The sequence below is a fragment of the Primulina eburnea genome, chromosome 2, assembly GCF_022965805.1.
Source record: "Primulina eburnea isolate SZY01 chromosome 2, ASM2296580v1, whole genome shotgun sequence".
Classification (NCBI taxonomy): domain Eukaryota; kingdom Viridiplantae; phylum Streptophyta; class Magnoliopsida; order Lamiales; family Gesneriaceae; genus Primulina; species Primulina eburnea.
The window spans coordinates 6,120,315-6,139,921 of record NC_133102.1 but is presented as its reverse complement, the minus strand read 5'-3'; the positions used below and the strand labels follow the sequence as shown (position 1 = coordinate 6,139,921).

Below are 19,607 nucleotides of genomic sequence, written 5' to 3'. Positions count from 1 at the left end.
AAGTATACTGAAATTACTTTCGATAATGAATGGCATTCAAAACAGTATTCGATAAGATTATAATGTTGAGTGATGGGAAAAAATGGTGAAACAATTACAAGAATTCAAACAGATTATAAGCATAGAATCAAATCTGTGCGACTTTAGTGAGGTGTTGTATTAACATTAAATTACATTGTACACACAAAAAGAAAATACAAGGTTCTATAGATGCTAGTAGTCGATAAATATCATCAGGATGTACGTAAAACCTCCAGATTCCGAACTCTTCTTACCTGATGGTGGCATCTATTCTAACATCTACTTGAACTTTGGAAAATAAAACGCTTGTCTTAAAGTTGATTCGTGTCATTGTTCTCGACGATCGTTTGAATGTAACAGAAGCTTGCTATTTACCGGTCAGCGGATTGGTACTCCCCTGAAAAATTTTTGACAGCCTCGTTTGCTTTCTGAGATTCCGCCGCCCTTGCTTCGGTTTTCTTTTTCTCCCTGATGATCACATATCAATGGAGGACGTTATATAAAGGACGTACTAATTTGAGAGGAGAAAGCTTATTAAGCTTGTGCCACTGACAAGCAAATTTGTGACTACAGGTACAACCTCCAACAGGAAAATCATAAAAAAGCAAACTAGAAACGAGCAGCCTGAAGACATTTGGAGAGAGGAGAATCTTTTACCTGTCGACATATTCTTTTAACAGTTCTTTTGCTTGAACCAGTTTGGAAAGCAAATTGCGATAGACATCAAGATCCCGATCAACACTTTTCTTATTCACGTTTAGAGCGACACAAAGCTGTCAAGCATAAAAAATATATATATATATAACTTCCATAAAATGCAAATACTCATTTGTATTATTTCTCTCTTTAATGTGATAATATTGGCCTGAGGCAACATTCATATTTCCTTACTTGCACGGCAATTTATGTACAATGAATACAGAAAAAGATTAGCCATTAATTTTCAACTCTTGGTTTTGGTTTTAATAAATTGATTTGGTGATTTCTACGATTCACTCGTGGTATTGACCCAGCCATCTCAGCCCGTCTGGAATTTGGTTGAGAAAAGAGATGTGATGACAAACAAGGTGACAATTTGACTATTACGTATTGGGAAACTAAAACAATGAGAAGGCATCAATTGCCTGGTCTTCTAGACTATCCACCAAAACTCTAAGCAAGCCAAGGAAATGAGGATAGTTTCGATGCATCCCCATCTAAAGTTCTTCCATGTTCCAGTTTGAGTTGCCTATTGAAAGACTCCAAAGTATGAAGGAATAAAGCTTTTGGACAGTAGGGGAAATAGACCAAAGAAAGAAAGTAAACCCTTTTTAGTGTTTCCTGACCGAAAGGAGACTTCTCAAGAGATTAACTCTATGATAAAATCAATTTCGCAAACAAAATATAAGCTTGAGGTTTTGCATTTAAAAATACGGCACTGCCTGTTATAGTTTTCTCTGGACTCAGCACACTCAACCAATATGGAGATGTTTAACGGGCTTAGCAAACACATCCATGAACTGAAACCTCCTCTCAAAGCTAAATGTTTCCCTTCAGGAAGTTACTTTATGCGCACTATACGGAAGTATATCTAGGACCACACTGGCAACAATAGGGAACAAGTATTACCTTTTCTAATACGGTTGGTTCAGTGGCATTTGCTAACTCAAGCAAACGGAAGAGACCAACTGCAAAGAAGCGGCTGTAGCTGAAACTTCCTGTGTTCCTGGATCTTTCTGCAATATCTTTCAAATAGCCTTCAACCTCTCCTTCTCTTGATCCAAAATCAACTAAAGTACTAGAAGATTGAGCACGAGCCCATTCTTCTAACTTCACAGCATCAGCCCTGTGGTATAAAAAATACACAAAAGAAATTACATTAGCCACTTGAAATCCGAGAGAAGTCCGACACAAAGATAGCAACAAGTTTTTTTCTATTTATAACACACACAGATATAAGTTTTGATAAATGGAAGGTTTAATATTCACTATTTTCCAATATCAAATGAGTGGCACAGAAGACACCTCATAGTTGTAGACACATAATGTACAATCAAAATCGAAATGACCCATTAACTTTGAGAAATAGTTATCTGTTTTGAACTTAAGTTACATAATTGACAAATGAACCAAACTAACACAAAAATGGTAATAGAAAATGAACTGCGAAATGTTTTCCACGTGCCTGTATTGGGCAGGATCCTCCTTTAGAGCCTCTATGTAAGCTTTGAAAATGGCATCCCGATCCTCATCGCTTGGGTAACCATCCATGAGTTGATCATACACGGTCACAAAACCAAGTGCAAACACCGGATCATACCGGTATGACTTCTTGTATCTCATCAAATGCTGCTGAACAATCAGCTCTTGTAGTACAGTGTTATATACACTTGGAATTGGTCTTTTATAAGCCTTCAAGAAATTGAGCTTTGTCTCTGACACAGGAGGCACATCTGAAACCAAAGAATTTCCAGAAAAAATTTCAGACACCACTCTAAAACGGACCTAAACCGAATCAGAAATTCATCAAAACACAGTTTTCAGGAAAAAGATGAGGAAAATCAGAACAATAAATCAGTAAATTCATTATCAGTACGTTGAAGAATCTATGATAGATTACTCTTCGATGCATTGTTACATCACACTTGCACGGAATAGGCAATTACAGCATTTTGAGTATAATATACGAGACTGTTACAAGATCACTAAAAATGTCATCAGGATAGAACCACAAATTAGCATTTCTCAACTGTTAATTTATGCACAAACAAAAAACAAGTATCAACTCAATCGATCCAATTTCTATGTAAAAAGCATAGAACAAAAGGAACAAATCAATTACAGAAAAAAAAAACTGTCTTCAAATTCTAGATCCAATCCAGAAATCAAAATTGTTATGCTATCACTAAGCATTCAGCAGCTTCACACACTCTCCTGCTGCAACTCCAGAGAACCAACAAAATTCTTCACAGAATTTAATTAAAAAGGTAAAAAAATGCTGAAACCTGCCTGTGGCTGCGGACATGCAATGAACCACCTTACGAGAACTCGAAGCACGAAAGCGGCACGAATCATACGACACCATACCGCGGAACCTAACAACATCGAAATTCAAAGGCAACAGAGCAAGGAATTTCCGGTCGGATGATTGAGCGATAGCAGTGATGGATACAGAAGTAACGGCCGCCATTACAGAGATGATCGAGATCACTTCAGAGTTGGGATTGGCTCTCCATTTGGATTGGAGAAGGATTATCCGGGTTGGATTTTTTAGAATTTTTTTATTTTAAAATTTCTCGGGTCACCCAATAATCGACGCGTGGTATTAACGCGTACCTCTGGTTTCTTTTTGCAATCAGAAAAATTAAATGAGTTTTCGGAAGAAAAAAAACATACGGAATTTCTGGATTTATTTTCTGGAAGTGTGTGAGAAAGTTTATTATTTTTAGACAAAAACTTGTGTAAGACGGTTTTCACGGGTCTTATTTCGTGAGACGGATATTTATTTGGGTCATTAATGAAAAAATATTACATTTTATGCTACAAGTATTACTTTTTATTGTGAATATGAGTAGGGTTGACCCGTCTCACAGATAAAGATCCGTGAGACCGTCTCACAAGAGACCTACTCTTATTTTTATACTTGTGATTAATTAATTATGTATATATTTATAATAAAAAATAATATTTATTATGAGTGATTCAAATATATCTTCATCTCATAAAACTGAATTATAAAATTGTTTCACAAAATTTTTTTGTATTTCTGAAAATACACGTACTTATTTAACAAAAATTGATATTTTTTTTAGTTTTATTTCAATAGAATTTTCAGAGATACAACCAAATATTATTGTTATACTTCAATTTCTCATGCCAAAGATATTGTATTTAACAACTTCGCATATTCAATTATATCCCTTAAAATAATTGTATGAGAGCATCTCAAAATGAATTTGAGTTATGAAGTAAGTGATTGTTTGGTCAGCTAATTAGAAAATTGAATTTTCCTACCAACATCTTGCCGAACGATCCTATCGCACAAGACTTCTCAAGTGCGGTTTACTTGGTTAGCGGAATTGTGTGATTTGGAGACTATTGTGTTAGTTCAGAAATTTACCTAACACGCATGAAAGATAACAGATTTTCACATTAAATTAAAAATATTAAGAAATAACTTTCCAAGTTTCAAAACTAACAAGATAATTTTTCCAAACTATTTAAAGAGACAATGAAACCTAGATTTAGTTCACTCATATCTATGTGATTTAAAAAGAGTGCAAACACGCAGTAAAAATAAATAATTTATTACTTTTATTTACGATAACACAAAATTTGGTTCATGTATATTTACTTAAAAATAGAGATGAAGTCATAAATAAGTTTGTACTTTACAAAAAATGAAGTTGAAAATCAACTTTACAAAACTCTCTTTTTAATAGCAAACATGTGGAGTGAAACTGTTTTAATAGCAAACTCTCTTTTAAATAAAGTGTGTTGAAAGAAACAAATTAAAGTCCATTTGAGTTGTTGAAAGGAAGATTGTGTTTTTACTAATACTTGCGAGTGTGAATAATGTCTTGCCGATAGACATGTCAAAACAGGTTGGCGGGGCGAGCTAGCCCACAACCCGCCATTAGGCGGGGCGGGCCAACCCGCCATTTTGGCGGGCCTCTAAATGGTCAACCCAGCCCAACCCACCTTGGGTCACGGTAGGCGGGCCGGCCCGCTTATTTTTTTAAGAAAGAAATTCTAAAGAGTATCGCAGTAAACATAGAAGAAAAATATATTTCAGTCAAATAGTTTCATAAAATATTTAAAAATGTTGAAATAAGAAATTAAGAAAGCATACAACATAATCCATAAAAAGTAAAGTGTTTAAACCAAACATGAAGATTAAGACATGGAAGAAAACATAAATTCAAGGAAAGATACGGTTGTAAATTTTAAAAAAATATTATGTCTTCAACAATACACATAATTAGCAAACCTCGGTCGGGTCCACAAAATTTCACTGCAATTCGTCGAACTTCAAACGAAACCGCTCTTAGGATTCACAAACAACTGCTATGCTTAATAATTATTTTAAGATTCATGAATAAAATTTACAGGAATTTCTTCCCTTTTGTTTTCTTTTATGTATATCTGTAAATTTCTCTCTTTTTATTTTCTTTATGTATATTCGTTCTAAGAGTAAATTATCAATATATTTGTTCTACGACATGAGGGTGCATGAAACTTATTTCAATTTTTATATAAAACTTAAAAATATAAAAATTTTATCCTAATTTGGCGGGCTAGCACGCCCTGTTTGGGCCCGACCTGACTTGATCCGCAACCCAAATGGGCTCAACCCATTTGACCCGCCTCCAAACGGGTTGCTGTTTTATCAACTCAACCCGTTCAATTTTTATGGCGGGGCGGGCTGGCCCGACGGGCCTAACCCATTTTGACAAGTCTACTTGCCAAAGTGGCAATACCTGCTCCGAAGAAGGTAAAAATAGGACAAAAAATTTGTTTATTGCATTTTTATTAGATATGCACAAAATAATAGTGCTTATCGTTTTATTGTGAATGAGTTTCAAATATCTGATTTTCACAAAAATGTGATAATGAAATCAAGAAATGTCTTATTCTTTGAACATCTAGTTCCATACAAATATAAAGAAGAGCTAAGTTCTTCTAAAAGATCATATGAGACAACAGAACAAGAAAAAGAAGTTGATTATGAGGTTGAACCCAAACGTAGCAAGAGTTGGGGTGGAAAAATCATTCGGTCCGGATTTTATTAATTTCATGTTAGAAAGTGAAACTCAAAGCTTTAAACAGACATTGAATTCATATGTGGGAGGGACGTTAATGAAATTAGAAAACTAATTGTGAAATTAAATTCATTTTGCAAAACTATACATTAGAATTAGTGGATCTTACTCCATGAAGCAAACCACTAGGTTACAAATGAATTTGGAAAATGAAATCAGATGGAATAAAAGATAAGTATAAAACCATATTGTTAATCAAAGGTTACCGTAAAAATGAAGAGCTTGACTAATTTGACATTTATTCTCCAGTAACGAGAATAACATCAATTCAAGTGATACTTTCAATTTTCATCTTGCGGAATCTTGAAGTACACCAAATGGATGTAAAAACATCTTTTCTAAATTGAGATTTAGAAAAGAAAATTTACATGGAACAACCTGAAGGATTTTCTACGCTTAGACATGAAAACAAGGTTTGTAAACTGTGAAGTTTTTGTATGACTTAAAACAAGAACCAAAATAATAGTATGAAAAATTCGATAAAGTCGTGACAGAAAGTGGATTTAATGTCAATGAGTGTGACAACTTTTTAATTTATACGGCTGAAAATCACTATGTTATTTAATGTATTTACATAAATTATATGTTTATTATTGAGAGTAATGATAAGATGATTAAATATACTAAGAAGTTTTTGAACTTAAAATTTGATATGGAAGACATCATATTAGCCTATATGATTTTTGGAACTAAACGAGAATGATTCTGCATTGGATAAAACTCAAATAGATACGAGTCATCTATTGATGAATAAAAGTGAGAGTGCGTCTCAATTATAATACTCTTAAATCATTAAATTAAGATGTACATAATAAGTTGTACAAGACCAGACATCACCTAAAGTCGGCAAACTAAGTAGATTCACAAGTAACCTGAGTACTGAACATTGGATGCAATTGTGAGATTGCTGAGATACTTGAGCTATATTCATTATTATGGACTGCACTATACTGGATATTATTCTGTAATTGAAGGATACATTGATGCGAACTGAATATCTGATATAAAATACTCGAAGTATATTATTAGATTTGTATTCACACCAAGAAGTGCATTAATTGCATGAAAATCTTCTAAACAAACTGTAATAGCTAGATCTAAGACGAAATCTGATAGCCCTTACAAAATGTGCTGAAGAGGTTGAATGGTCACGCCTATTATTAGAAGATAGTATTGGATGAGAAAAACACGTGTCGGCCATATATGTTCATTGTGATAGTCAATCTGCAATTGGAATGACATATCTATATATAATGGTAAGTCTAGACATATACTTTTTAGACATAACACCATAAGAAAAATACTATAAACCGGAGTCTGGAGTTATCTATATATTGATTATGTCAAGCCAAAAGATAATCAACGGATCCGCTAACCAAATGGTTAAAAAGAAAGTTGGTTGTGAAATCCTCTAAAGGAACGAGTCTTAAGCATATAAAATAAATTAGTACGAAGAAATTGCAATGCTCAATTCTATAACATTTTACATAACCAGACGCGTTTATGGTCATAAAGAACACAATCATGAGGAGTGAACTATATCAAGAAAAATCTTGTATGAAGTATTTTATTATTTTACACAAAAAGCAGAACAATTCAAAGAAATCAGTCCACTATAAGCTAGTGAATAAAACTACTTTCACAAGGGAAGATTAACGAGTCATATTTCGAATAGCAAAGACTTTTGACATTTCGCAGGGCCAACTTGTGAATGGCTTCTCATTTGAACACACACACTTTTTCTCATTCCCTTAACTCGTTTTTCTGGATAAATCAGTAGATCCCAGCTCAAAACCCAGGGATCAAATCAATTGGATTTATGTGCGTGGTAACTCACAAAACTATTCACGTGAAGCATTGTGTGCATCCTTCTTCCTTCCCTTCCGACGTGCGTGTCACGTGAACATATGACCAGCCCCACGTGATATTCTGAACTCTTTTGAAGCTGTGTTTTTTCTTTGTATTCTCCATATATGGTACAGTACTAAACGACACATGTTCTTTTGTCTTATCAGGGAAAATTTGTGTTGGATCTCCATTGGTTGCATGCAGATTACTCGATACGACATACCTCGTGTCAATTTGTCGTGACTTCTGAGAACAACGCTGCTGCTGTTGCTGCTGCTTCGTCTAACCCCAGCCCAAAACCCATATAATTACAGGGGACCGTATCTTGCGGGAGAATACGTAATCCACATTTTGCAGATTATTATTATTATTATTATTATCATTGAGAGGAAGATATATATAAAAGAAAATGAGTTACATGAACAGAGTGTGGATGGCAGCAAGCGTGGCTATTGTGAATACTCAACCCGATCAGGGTCAGAAGTTGAAATCGGGTCTCCAGACCCTCAACCACGGCAAGAACCATTTCTTTCACGTCGGTGGAGAGGCGGCGGATATCAGACCGTTTTCTGGAATCCTCAACTGCGAATCAGTAGCGTTTCGCGGTGAGGACAGGTGGAGGAAGCAGTCGGAAGAGTCGCTCCGCCAAGTAATGTACTTGAACTGCTGGGGCCAGAGCTGAGCATCGATTAGTACGGTGGAGAAGCCGGCGCACAACCGAGTTGACTTGCCTTAGCTCGTGAGTAGGGGTTGAAATCGGAGATAGTTGCGTAAGTCCAAAATCGAATGTAATTTGTTCAGTGATCACCCCAAAAGAAAATGAAGTATACATGTTTGTGAAATATGCATATCCTATTAACGAGCTACAATTCACATTTGGTCGTGATTTTTGGTACGTTGAAAAATTATGTATACACTAGGATAAACTCTGGATTAAATCTGAATATATAATTTCAACTCTACACTTTCCCAGTGAAGCGAAGCTATTATGGTTAAAAGAGTGACTTCGTGATTGGAGTGGATGACAATGGAATCAGTCGATGTCGCATTTCTTATAAATTCTAAGTAACGATTGACACCCGATCCCGCTGTTTGATTTGGTGACATAATCCCGTTTGAATCTGATATCAACTTATAAAAGGATATTTAGTTATATTTATATATATTCATATTAAGAATAAAAAATAATATTTTTGATTTATTAAATCGAACATGATACTAATTATCTCACATTTTTATATGTCGAGATGGAGTGATTGATTCGAATAAAAATAATATTTTTAATAAAAAACACAAAATTGAAACGTAAGTGTTTTATATGTTTTTAGAAGACGTTCAATCTCAATTCATAATTACTTGATTTGAATAAAAAAGAATATTTTTATTAATAAGAAACACACAATTGAAACGTAAGTGTTTTATATGTTTTTAGAATACGTACAATCTCAATTCATGTTACTGTTTGATTCGTTATCTTATTTTTTTAGGATGTAATCCTGATTTTAAAATGAGATGTCAAATATGAGTAGGTCTCATGTGAGACCGTCTCACGGATCATAATCTGTGAGACGGGTCAACCCTATCCATATTCAAAATAAAAAGTAATACTCTCAACATAAAAAGTAATACTTTTTCATGGGTGACCCAAATAAGAGATCCGTCTCACAAATACGACCCGTGAGACCGTTTCACACAAGTTTTTGCCGTCAAATATATTCTTCAACGGTAATAAAAAAGTTAGATAATAAATTAACTAACTATATTAAATATCAGTGTGTTAAAAAGTCCATTTAAGTTCCACTTAAACACGTTTAAGCTTGAAACTCGACAAAAATGCTGTTTCACAGAGAAAAGCGGAAGAAAACGGTTAAGTAATAGTTTGTTCGAATTAACCGTAATTAATTAAGTGTGCTTAAGTAGAATTAATCGTATATATTTATTTTTATATTTATTATTTTGAAGGTATGTCTTTTTATTTTAAAATAATAAATTATGTTTATTTTTTAATTTTAATTACGATTAAGAATGTCTGATAATGATTTGACAAATATTTAGCATTTTTTAATGTGATTCTTTTGTAAAAATAAATAAATATTGTAATTTTGAGATTTTTATGTGTTTATAAATATGAGAATTAATGCATCAAACTTAAATTTATCATATTTATGTATTATTTTATTTTTTTTTTATTTGAGATAATTACAATGACAATAAAGATAAAAAAACGTTTTTCACACTTAAACATGTATTAGTCTCGCTTCAACTTGAAAAAATTGGAACTCAACATCCACTTTGAGACGCTTCACGCTTTTTAGAATCTTAGCCAAGCCAAAGCAGCCCGAGATGGTGAATGCAGATGACTACCACCCGGTTGATGAGATGCTAGCATTAGGGTAGTACCTTAATGCTAGATCCAAGGGCCCAAAATTAATTTGGCTATGTGGGGTCTACATAAATTTATGGACCCCACATGTCCAAATCAATTTTGAACCCTTGGATCTAGCGTTAAGGTACTACCCTAATGCTAGCATGAAATAATCTCTACCACCCCAGCTTTGTATGCTTGTGCACAATATCATTAATATATCAGTCCCACGTGAAGCCCCATGAGCTCCCCACTCCCCATCCCATGTCCCTACAGCCTTTTTGTCCTTTTCTAATCTATTGATTAATTTCTCTTCAAATTTTAAGATATTTTTATATTCTTTTTATTTTTATTAAAATACATATTACACATATACAATGTTTCCATTTATGATTGATCGTGCAAACTTTTAAAAGAACTCAATGCAATAATTGTTTCTCAAACGTTTTGTTTGTTTTACCGTATGATTTAAAGATGTGAGTTGAACTATTGCTATTAGATATAATTTTTAGTAAAAAAAATGTAAGTGTGTGATATTATAATTTGATATCCAAGTCAATATCATGTGTTCAGTTTTAATTGATTGTACTGACAGCAATTATTAAGAAGAAGATAGTTTTGATATAATAATTGTACATGTTAAGTGTAACAATCGAAATGTGATACTTATCTTGTTATACGATTTAAAAATTTATGTTACAGCCATAATTTTGATAAAATAGCAAAAATCAAGTCTTGTAAATAACATTATTCATTGTTCAAATTCCAATATCTTGATGGAAGGCTTGTGTATAGAGGTGGATATGGTACGGTATACCGTACTGAACTACGGTACCGTATATCGTACCGAAAATATTGGTATGAAATTTTTCTATAACGATACCGCACATTCGATATGAAAAAGTTCATACCGATACCGTATCGACACCGAAAATTGTCGGTCTACCGAAAAAATGTCGGTACATCGAAAATTTTGTCGGTATACCGAAAAAAAAAACCGGTTTTCGGTATACCAAACTTAAATTTTAAAAATAATAATAATAAATTATTTTCGGTATTTCGGTATATATCGAAATACCGAAAAAAAAAATATTCCGTACCGATACCGAAAATTTCGATACGGTATCATATCGTATCGAAATTTTCGGTAAGTTCGATATTTTTTTGGGTACAGATTTCGATATTTCGATATTTTTTTTCAACTGTGCGTATGTCTATCTTCATTATGCTGGAGGGTAAAATTGGGATTATATATCCCGAGAGAAAGTGAAAAAGAAGAAAAAAATCTTAAATGGGAAAAAGACAAGGGTGGGACCCAGATAAAAAGTAGTAGCAATAATGCAGCCTATTGGTAATTTCAGATAAGGTCGCCACCTGCCCCCTTCCGTGTAACCATCTCTCTACGGTGTTTTACTTTATCATTTCATTTATTATTATTTAATAAAAAAGCGAATCGGAATAAACTCTTTGCGACTTAAATTTGTGTGACACGATCTCACATATTGTATTTTATAATACATATATCTTATTTAAGTTATTCGTAAAAAAATATTACTTTCTATATTAAGAATATTTTTTTATTGTAAATATTGATAAGACTGATCAATCTCACATATAAAGATTCGTAAGATCGTATCACAAAAACAACCTCTAAACTTAATCTCTTTGTTATTTTATCATAGTAAACATAAGGCCAACGCATTTACGTATATTCATAAAAAGACAAAAACTTGTGTGAGACGATCTTACGGGTTGTATTTGTGAGACGGATCTCTTATTTGGATCACCCATGAAAAAATATTACTTTTTATGCTAAGAGTATTAATTTTTATTGTGAATATGAGTAGGGTTGACCCGTCTCACAGATTATGATCCGTGAGACAATCTCATATGAGAATCACTCTTATAAAAAATAATATTTTTAATATCAATCCATTAAAATTTATCTCACAAAATTAATATTTAATATGATCACATTAATTTTTTTGTGATTTTATTGTTAACATAATAATAATTTTTACATCTAAATTAAATTAAATTTAAAAAATATAGATGGCTAATTTATAGTATTTTAAAATTACCTGGTTTCTTGTCAACAAATAATAAAAATAATTTTTCTTTCTCCAAAAAAAATAATTTAACATTATCTACTCGAAGAAAATAAATTTTCTTGTAAAACAAAAGTACAAGTATTGTCAAAGATAGCTTTCATAAAGTAGCTATCAAATTCTTACAAGTAACTTATTGCTATATATTTTAGGACAAAATTTATTGATGTAATTACAACTAACATTGAATTTAGAGATAATGATTTAATTTATATAATATTGTCATTTACAGTTTCCAAGGCCAAAATGCACTATTTAAATAGGAACCTTTTTATTTTATTTTAAACTCGGGTTGTCTGACCATAGTTCCCTTATCTTCAACCACGGTTAGTTTCCACATCTACCCCCAACCCCTCTATAAGTACACTTCTCTACGCGTACAGCGATTGCCACGCAAACCAGTGTAGGAAATTAAAGCAAGGCATTATCAGACATGAACAGAGTCTGGATGGCGGTTACCGTAGCGGCGGTGAACACCCACACCGATCAAGCCCAGAAGATGAGATCCGGCCTTAACTCCCTCAACCACGCCAAGACCCGCTTTCTATCCGGCGGAACTGAAGCAGCAGCGGATATCCGCCCGTTGGCCGGGATCTTGAATTCCGGTTCAGGAGGATTCCTCTACGGGCAGGAAGAAAATAAAAGACAGAAGGACGAGTCTTTTCGACAGGTCATGTACCTGAACTGCTGGGGTCAGAATTGATTTTACACGTTAATCCCCCAGAAGGGAATTATTTAAAGGTATTTTCCGGAGAAGAGGGCGTCCCGCCTCCTTGCCCCGGAGGGCACCGGCGAAAGAAGGAACGAGTGGATTTGCAAATTTTAAGAGTTAAGGACTTCAATGTAAATTTTGTATACTCAGAGGACTTAAACTAACGCATAAACTCTGTGGTTAATGATGCAAGGGACTGAAAAGAAGAATGGTTTCAATGGCCATTAAAGTTAATTAATGACATGACTTCGTTTTTATTTTAATTTTGTGGTGGTTTTATTATTTTCCTTTGTATTAAAAATACAAAATAATTCTGATTCCGAGTATATTAGCATGAAACAAATGAAGTGTGTATTTAAATCATTGAAGAATATTAGGTATGGAAATCTCAATTCGTGACGTGTTTTACCTAGATTTCTAACATATGAGTATTTATATTTTTTTCAGAATAATTAATCATGTGTTTATATTTGTGTTTTATAAATAAGTTATTATAAATTCGAAAATAGAGTATCCGTATTTTGATATTCGTTGAAAGTGTGTTATATTTAATAATGTTAGAATTTATAAATGTGGTAATTTTAATTTAAATATAAGTTGTAATATGAGTTGAGAGAACAAAAAAAAATTAGGACAATCAAAGAAATTTGAAAAAAAAAATTAATGAAGACAGATGTCAAATATGTTTGTTTTTTAAGAATCTAGTTGATGGATTTATGAATTTTATAACTTGGGGTTTGTTTATGACATATAAGCATGAGATTTAATATTAATTCATAAGACAATTGAATAAAAGATAACAATGATAGTCTAATAAAAGATATTAAAGTATATGTGTACAAATTGTTTGGAGTTCATATTAATCTATAACGTTTCGTTAATTTTAAAAGTGCAGAATATTTTTTTTTTAGCTCACATTTTCAAAATATCATTTAAAATAATGGTCTTTATTTTATAATAAAAATATCATAGTTTAAAATGATCAACATCAAACGTAAACGTAAATGAGTAAAAATCGTAATAGAAAAATATAACATTTAAAAACAAACATTTTTTCCTTTTGTTTTTTTTTTTAATTTCAATAATTCAAATACCAATTTAGTCCCTTGATAATTTTTCAAATTTCACTTTAGTCTTTCGATAATTATTAAAAAAAACTGTATACATACGCACCGCGTGTGCAGAGTAAGTAGTATATATTTGGCATGCTTATCGGACCGGTTCGACCCGGAACCGACCCGGAACCGGTTCGATAAGCCCGGAACCGGATCCGATATGTGAGAACCGGATCCGGTACCATGTACAATCCGTTAATATGTGGGTATTCTGAACCGATTCAACCAGTTCCGGGTCCAGTTCCGGACCGTATCCGGAACCGACACGGAACCGGACCCATAACCCGAATTTCGAAATTTTAAAAAAAATAAAATAAAAATACAATTTGGGCCAACGGCTGCATTTGCAACCGTTGGCCCAAAGGCTGCCCAACGGTTGCAGATGTAGCCGTTGGGCTGCAAATGACTGCTGCATTAGACTATTTTGGGGGCCAAATTGCAAATAAATTTTTTTTTTAACCCCCAAAAATCACCTATAAATACAAGTCATTTTTTTCATTTCATATATCAATTTTCTCTCAACTTTCATTTCCCCACGAGCAATATATTTCTTTGCTATCATATCTCCAAATATATTCAATAATTGTGTTATAATTTTATCTATAATCCGTATTATTTTTATTGTTATTTATTTATTATTTCGTAATTTACTCATAACACTATTTCGAATTTCAATGGCATCATCTTCAAACCGTCGTGGTGGTGGTGGCGAATACGCTCCCGACTTTGGTGAACATTATGGCTACATCCCCGACTTTGATGAAGTCGAACCTGGCCACGAGGATGAAGAACCCATGGAACTCCCCAACAAAGATGTAGGGACGCCATCGTCTACTCGAGCAAGCAACACAATTTCTACGAGCACAACGACGGCCCGTGCTAAGCGAAGCAAAGTTTGGGATCACTTTGATATTGAACAACAAGGTACGAATAACTCTTTTGCCGTTTGTAAAATTTGCAAAACGAGGTATTCTTACAAAACAGGTGGTGGTTCCGGTGGAACCGGCACTTTGAAAAAACATTTAGTTAAAATACATAAACTTGACCCCGATACGCTACAACCATTCGGTAGGGAATTAACACAACAACAAATTAATCTTTCAAGTGGTAAAGCTTTCACAATTACAAAAGAAATTTCTAGGAAAGCTATAGTAAAGTTTGTTACCAAATGTTGTCAACCTTTTATAATAACTGAACAAGAAGGTTTTGTTGAATTTACTAGTACTATTCAACCTGGTTTTCACAATATTTCTAGGCACACACTTAAAAAATATTGTTTTGATATTTATAAAGAATATAAAGAAACACTAAAATCGAATCTTTCAAATATTTATTGTAGAGTTAGTTTGACTACTGATATTTGGGCTAATTTAAATATGAATCATATCTTGTTGTTACATGTCATTGGATTGACGAAAGTTGGAGTATGCAAAAAAGAATTTTAGCGCTAGATCATTTAGAATCGTCTCACAACGCATACACTATAGCTAGATATGTTTTAAATGAATTTATGGCATACAAAATAAAATAATGTCGATAACGTTAGATAATGCGAGTGCCAATACTCTTGCAATTAAATATCTTAAAGATTCACTAAAACCAATTTTAGAAGGTAAGTTGCTTCATGTTAGATGTGCGTGTCATATTATCAACTTATGTGTTAAATGTGCATGTGATGAGCAAATGTCCACTGTAATAGAAAAGTTCAAATTATGTGGGAAATTATTACGTGAAAGAAGATATGGACGTGATTGAAAAACACTAGTTGAATCAACCGGAATTAAATTTAAAAAATTTCCTCTTCCAATTGATACTAGATGAAATTCATTAAATTACTTGCTTCATAATTTATTGCGTTTTCAAGATTTAGTTACTCCATATTATAATAATATTGCGGTAGAAAGTTTGATGCTAAATGACGATGATTGGATTATTTTGAGTAAATGTGTTTCTTTGTTAGAAATTTTTAAGGAAGCAACCGAAAAATTTTCTGGCATTAACTACCATTATTCAACGATTTTGCTTTTCAATATGTTTTATAAACTTATTGAATATCGTAATGATTCTGTAATGCGTGATTTTGTTTCAAATATGAAAAATAAATTTAAAAAATATTGAGAAACTATACCAATTGTGCATTGTTTAGCAACATTACTTGATCCTACTCAAAATCAAGGAGGATTAGACATTTTTTTTGAATATTATGCTAAATTTATTAGGCAGAATGTTGACGATCAAAAGAAGTCAATCACGCATTCTCTCCAAGAATTGTTTGATTTGTATGCTAGTGAACAATGTGATGAACCGAGCGCGCAGCCGGAGGAGATGCCGACATATAAAAGCAAAAGTGGAGCACTTAACTTCTTTCAAAGTTTGAAACGACAAAAGTTCAAAGGAAAATTGGTGACAACAACCAATTACAATGAGATCCAAATTTATCTAAGCCAATATAATGAGACTACGGAGAATTTCGATGTTCTTGATTGGTGGAAAGTAAATTCTAAACTTTATCCAGTGTTAGCTGCAATCGCAAGAGATGTCCTACCAATTCAAAGTTCAAGTGTTGCTTCCGAATCAGCATTTTCAGTATGTGAAAGGATCATTGGTGATCAAAGAACTAATTTAAAGCCAGAAACACTTTCCATGCTAACATGCCTACAAGATTGGTTTGCTGCAGAAAAAAAGAACAGGACATCTGGCGCGATCGACGAATTTCAAAGCTCAAGCTCCGACGAAGATCCAGAATATTCAAAATATATTTTAATAAATCTTGATGAATTTTAGATGTTCAATTGTAAAAAAAAATGTTTAAGTTATTTTGTTAATTTTTTTTAATGTAATGCACATTTATTTGCATCGAAATATTAAATAAAAAATTGTCTCTTAATATTTTTAATTTTAATTATATAATAAATATAATAAATTAGAGTTCGGAACCGGTTCGACCCGAACCGGAACCGGTTTATTAGAGACGAACCGGTCTAAGGTTGGATTGGTTCCAAGTATTTCAACTTGGAACCGGAACCGGTTCCTTACCGGTTCAGACCGGTTCCGAACTCACGGGACCGAAAACCGGTAGGAACCGGTCCGAAACCGGTCCGGTAGAACCGAAAAACATGCCTAGTATATATAAAAGTTTATCTCGATAGAAATTTGGTATGATCCATTGAAGTGTAAGGTTGTATGTCGTTTACCCAGAATTTGGATATGTGCGAGGAGTCGGGTGAGGACAATTATGCACCGAATCAAGATATATACAGGACATGCACACTTGTATTTAAAATGACAGCATATAGTCACGCAGACCGGGTGAGGCGAAATGAATTTTTGAAATATTCAAGAATTCAGGAACTCATATGCCGGGGAGATGATTTGTTCGATATGTTGCCTGAGGAGTATTCTTTCAAGGACTTGGTCAAGAAAATGGGTTCAATTCCCAGGTCGGCTTCAGCAGTTCATATTCCTGCATATTTGATTGAAAATGCCAAGAAGTTCAAGTTCCTACTTCCCGGTGGCTGTTTACGTTCACCGGGATAAAGTTTGTGGAACGAGTTCTGCTATTTGTCGAGGTCTATCGTGTATAGGTACTCGAGTTGAGATCCACTGCTTTTTCACTTTCTCGACACGATTAAAGGTTTCAATATTTTACGCGATTTTTTGGTGATCTCAATTTTCTTGTATGTATAAGAGAAAAATATGATATCAACCTGACATGGAATAATATTTTTGTACTCAAATTGACTCAACACATTGTCAGCCATGCTTATAAACAAAATTAGAAGCAACATGTTCCTAGCATGGGGCAGACGATGAATTATATCACAAGGTATCATGCTCTGACAACTCCCTGGTTTCATTGATTGTAAGCCAATGATATGGTAAAGTGGATTTTTGGAGAGCTTATACAACTAACCTTCTCCATTCAACACATATAAGTACCACACTCGTCGATTTCTTTATTTTTTTTTATATTTATGAAATTGATAAGATTTGACTACGTAACATACAATTAAAACTATATTATGAATCTGTCTAATATAGCAAAAAATGTTGTTCTGTTTTTGGATCTTCCAACTTTACTATTGGTCTGTTTTTTGCTTTCCCAATTTTGCCCTTGATGTCAAAATTACATTTTTTTTATTTTTTTTAATTTCAAAAAACATTTTTGTTTTTATTTTTTTAATTACAACTATTCAAATATCACTTTAGTCCCTCCATAATTTGTCAAATTTCACTTTAGTCTATAAATATTTATAAAAAAAACTGTACACACGCACCGCGTGTGTAAAGTACTAGTTTATAGAATATATTACTAACTAGTACAATTGGGCGATATAGTAATTAACATTATTGATTTGATATATTTTTTTTAAAAAAATGTGAAATATGTGATAAACTACGCTATATATAATTAAGCTAGTTAGAAAGAACTTTTTCCTTCATATGTATTAGTTTAGATAAGTATTTGATTTTATATATCAATAATTTCTGGAGTTAATTTATCACGTAAGATTTATTAAATATAATTTATCTAATTAACTTGATTTGTACGTTTTTTAAGAGTTTATAAAAGTCATATTATAACAAGAGAGTATATGTAATGATGGAACAAGTAGATTAATTTGGCACACACAATATATTGACGAGGTTAAGATAATGAAAAGTGGTTGAATAATACAATGGATAATTTGACAGGGATCAGTGGTAGTATCGATGCTACATGTGGGGGCAGTGCCTCCACAAGATTTGGACCATCGATTTTAAAAAAATTGGTGGACCTCATATATATGTGGTTAAAATTGGGCCTTTGATCTTCTCATGAGGACAGTGTCCCACAAAGTAAGGTGAAATGTTCCGGGATCAGCCCACCCCGAGTAACGTTATCTTCCACCCTTTAAATACCGATTGATATGTATCGTCGTTTTTGATTAGGACATGTTCTCATATTTGATTTGGCCATGGATTCCAATTTATGCCTACTAATTATTTGTATTATTCATTTAAAGTTGGTAGGTCAGTATTTTATTTAATTTATTTTATAAAAATAAATGTCCAAATCAAAATATAATTTATTCCAACTCCCTAACTCCAAATTTTTTTTAAACTCCCTAAAATATTAAAAATGAAAAAAAAAAATTTATATTTATTGATTGATTTACATTAGCCACAAATGGTATCAGAACTTGTGTAAAATAAGTTCAAACATACCAAATTATTATTAATGTGTAATTACCTGTTTGAGGAGAGGAATTTTCTTAAATAATATGAATCCGAACACAGATTTGAGATTAATTATTTGTAAGAATTATTTCAATACTTTGGAATATTTGAAATAAGATGTAACAAATGTTAAATATCATGAATAAAGGGGGACTTATCAGAATCTAAAAATAAATTTATGATTCAGTTTAATAAGTTTCTGGACGTACTACCGGATTCCTCTAATGTCTTTGAAGACTTTAGAGAAATCTAACGACGGTGCAAAATTATGATAGTATATTGTATCATGTATCACAAAAAATGGAGAAAATCATTGAGAAATAAGAAGAAATTCTTGTAACATTAAATAATATTCAAACAAGAATCCAAACTCTATAACAACAAAGTTCTAGTAAGAGAACTTCGGTATGAAGGTTA

General features: G+C 32.8%; 1 protein-coding gene across 2 annotated transcripts; it reads right to left on the bottom strand.

The window, feature by feature from the left end:
- Nucleotides 1-99: 99 nt before the first annotated feature.
- LOC140822782 (protein THYLAKOID FORMATION1, chloroplastic-like) lies at nucleotides 100-3,273 on the bottom strand. 2 transcript variants are annotated; one of them, XM_073183657.1, is made up of 5 exons: nucleotides 3,010-3,273; nucleotides 2,186-2,453; nucleotides 1,630-1,846; nucleotides 679-794; nucleotides 100-489 (listed from the first exon to the last, which is right to left on the bottom strand). In XM_073183657.1, the coding sequence occupies exons 1-5, from the start codon at nucleotides 3,188-3,190 to the stop codon at nucleotides 393-395; spliced, it is 879 nt and encodes a 292-aa protein (XP_073039758.1). In that variant the 5' UTR covers nucleotides 3,191-3,273; the 3' UTR covers nucleotides 100-392. The 2 variants fall into 2 exon arrangements, with proteins under 2 accessions (XP_073039758.1, XP_073039759.1); XM_073183658.1 differs by having other exon boundaries at nucleotides 3,006-3,224.
- Nucleotides 3,274-19,607: the final 16,334 nt, after the last annotated feature.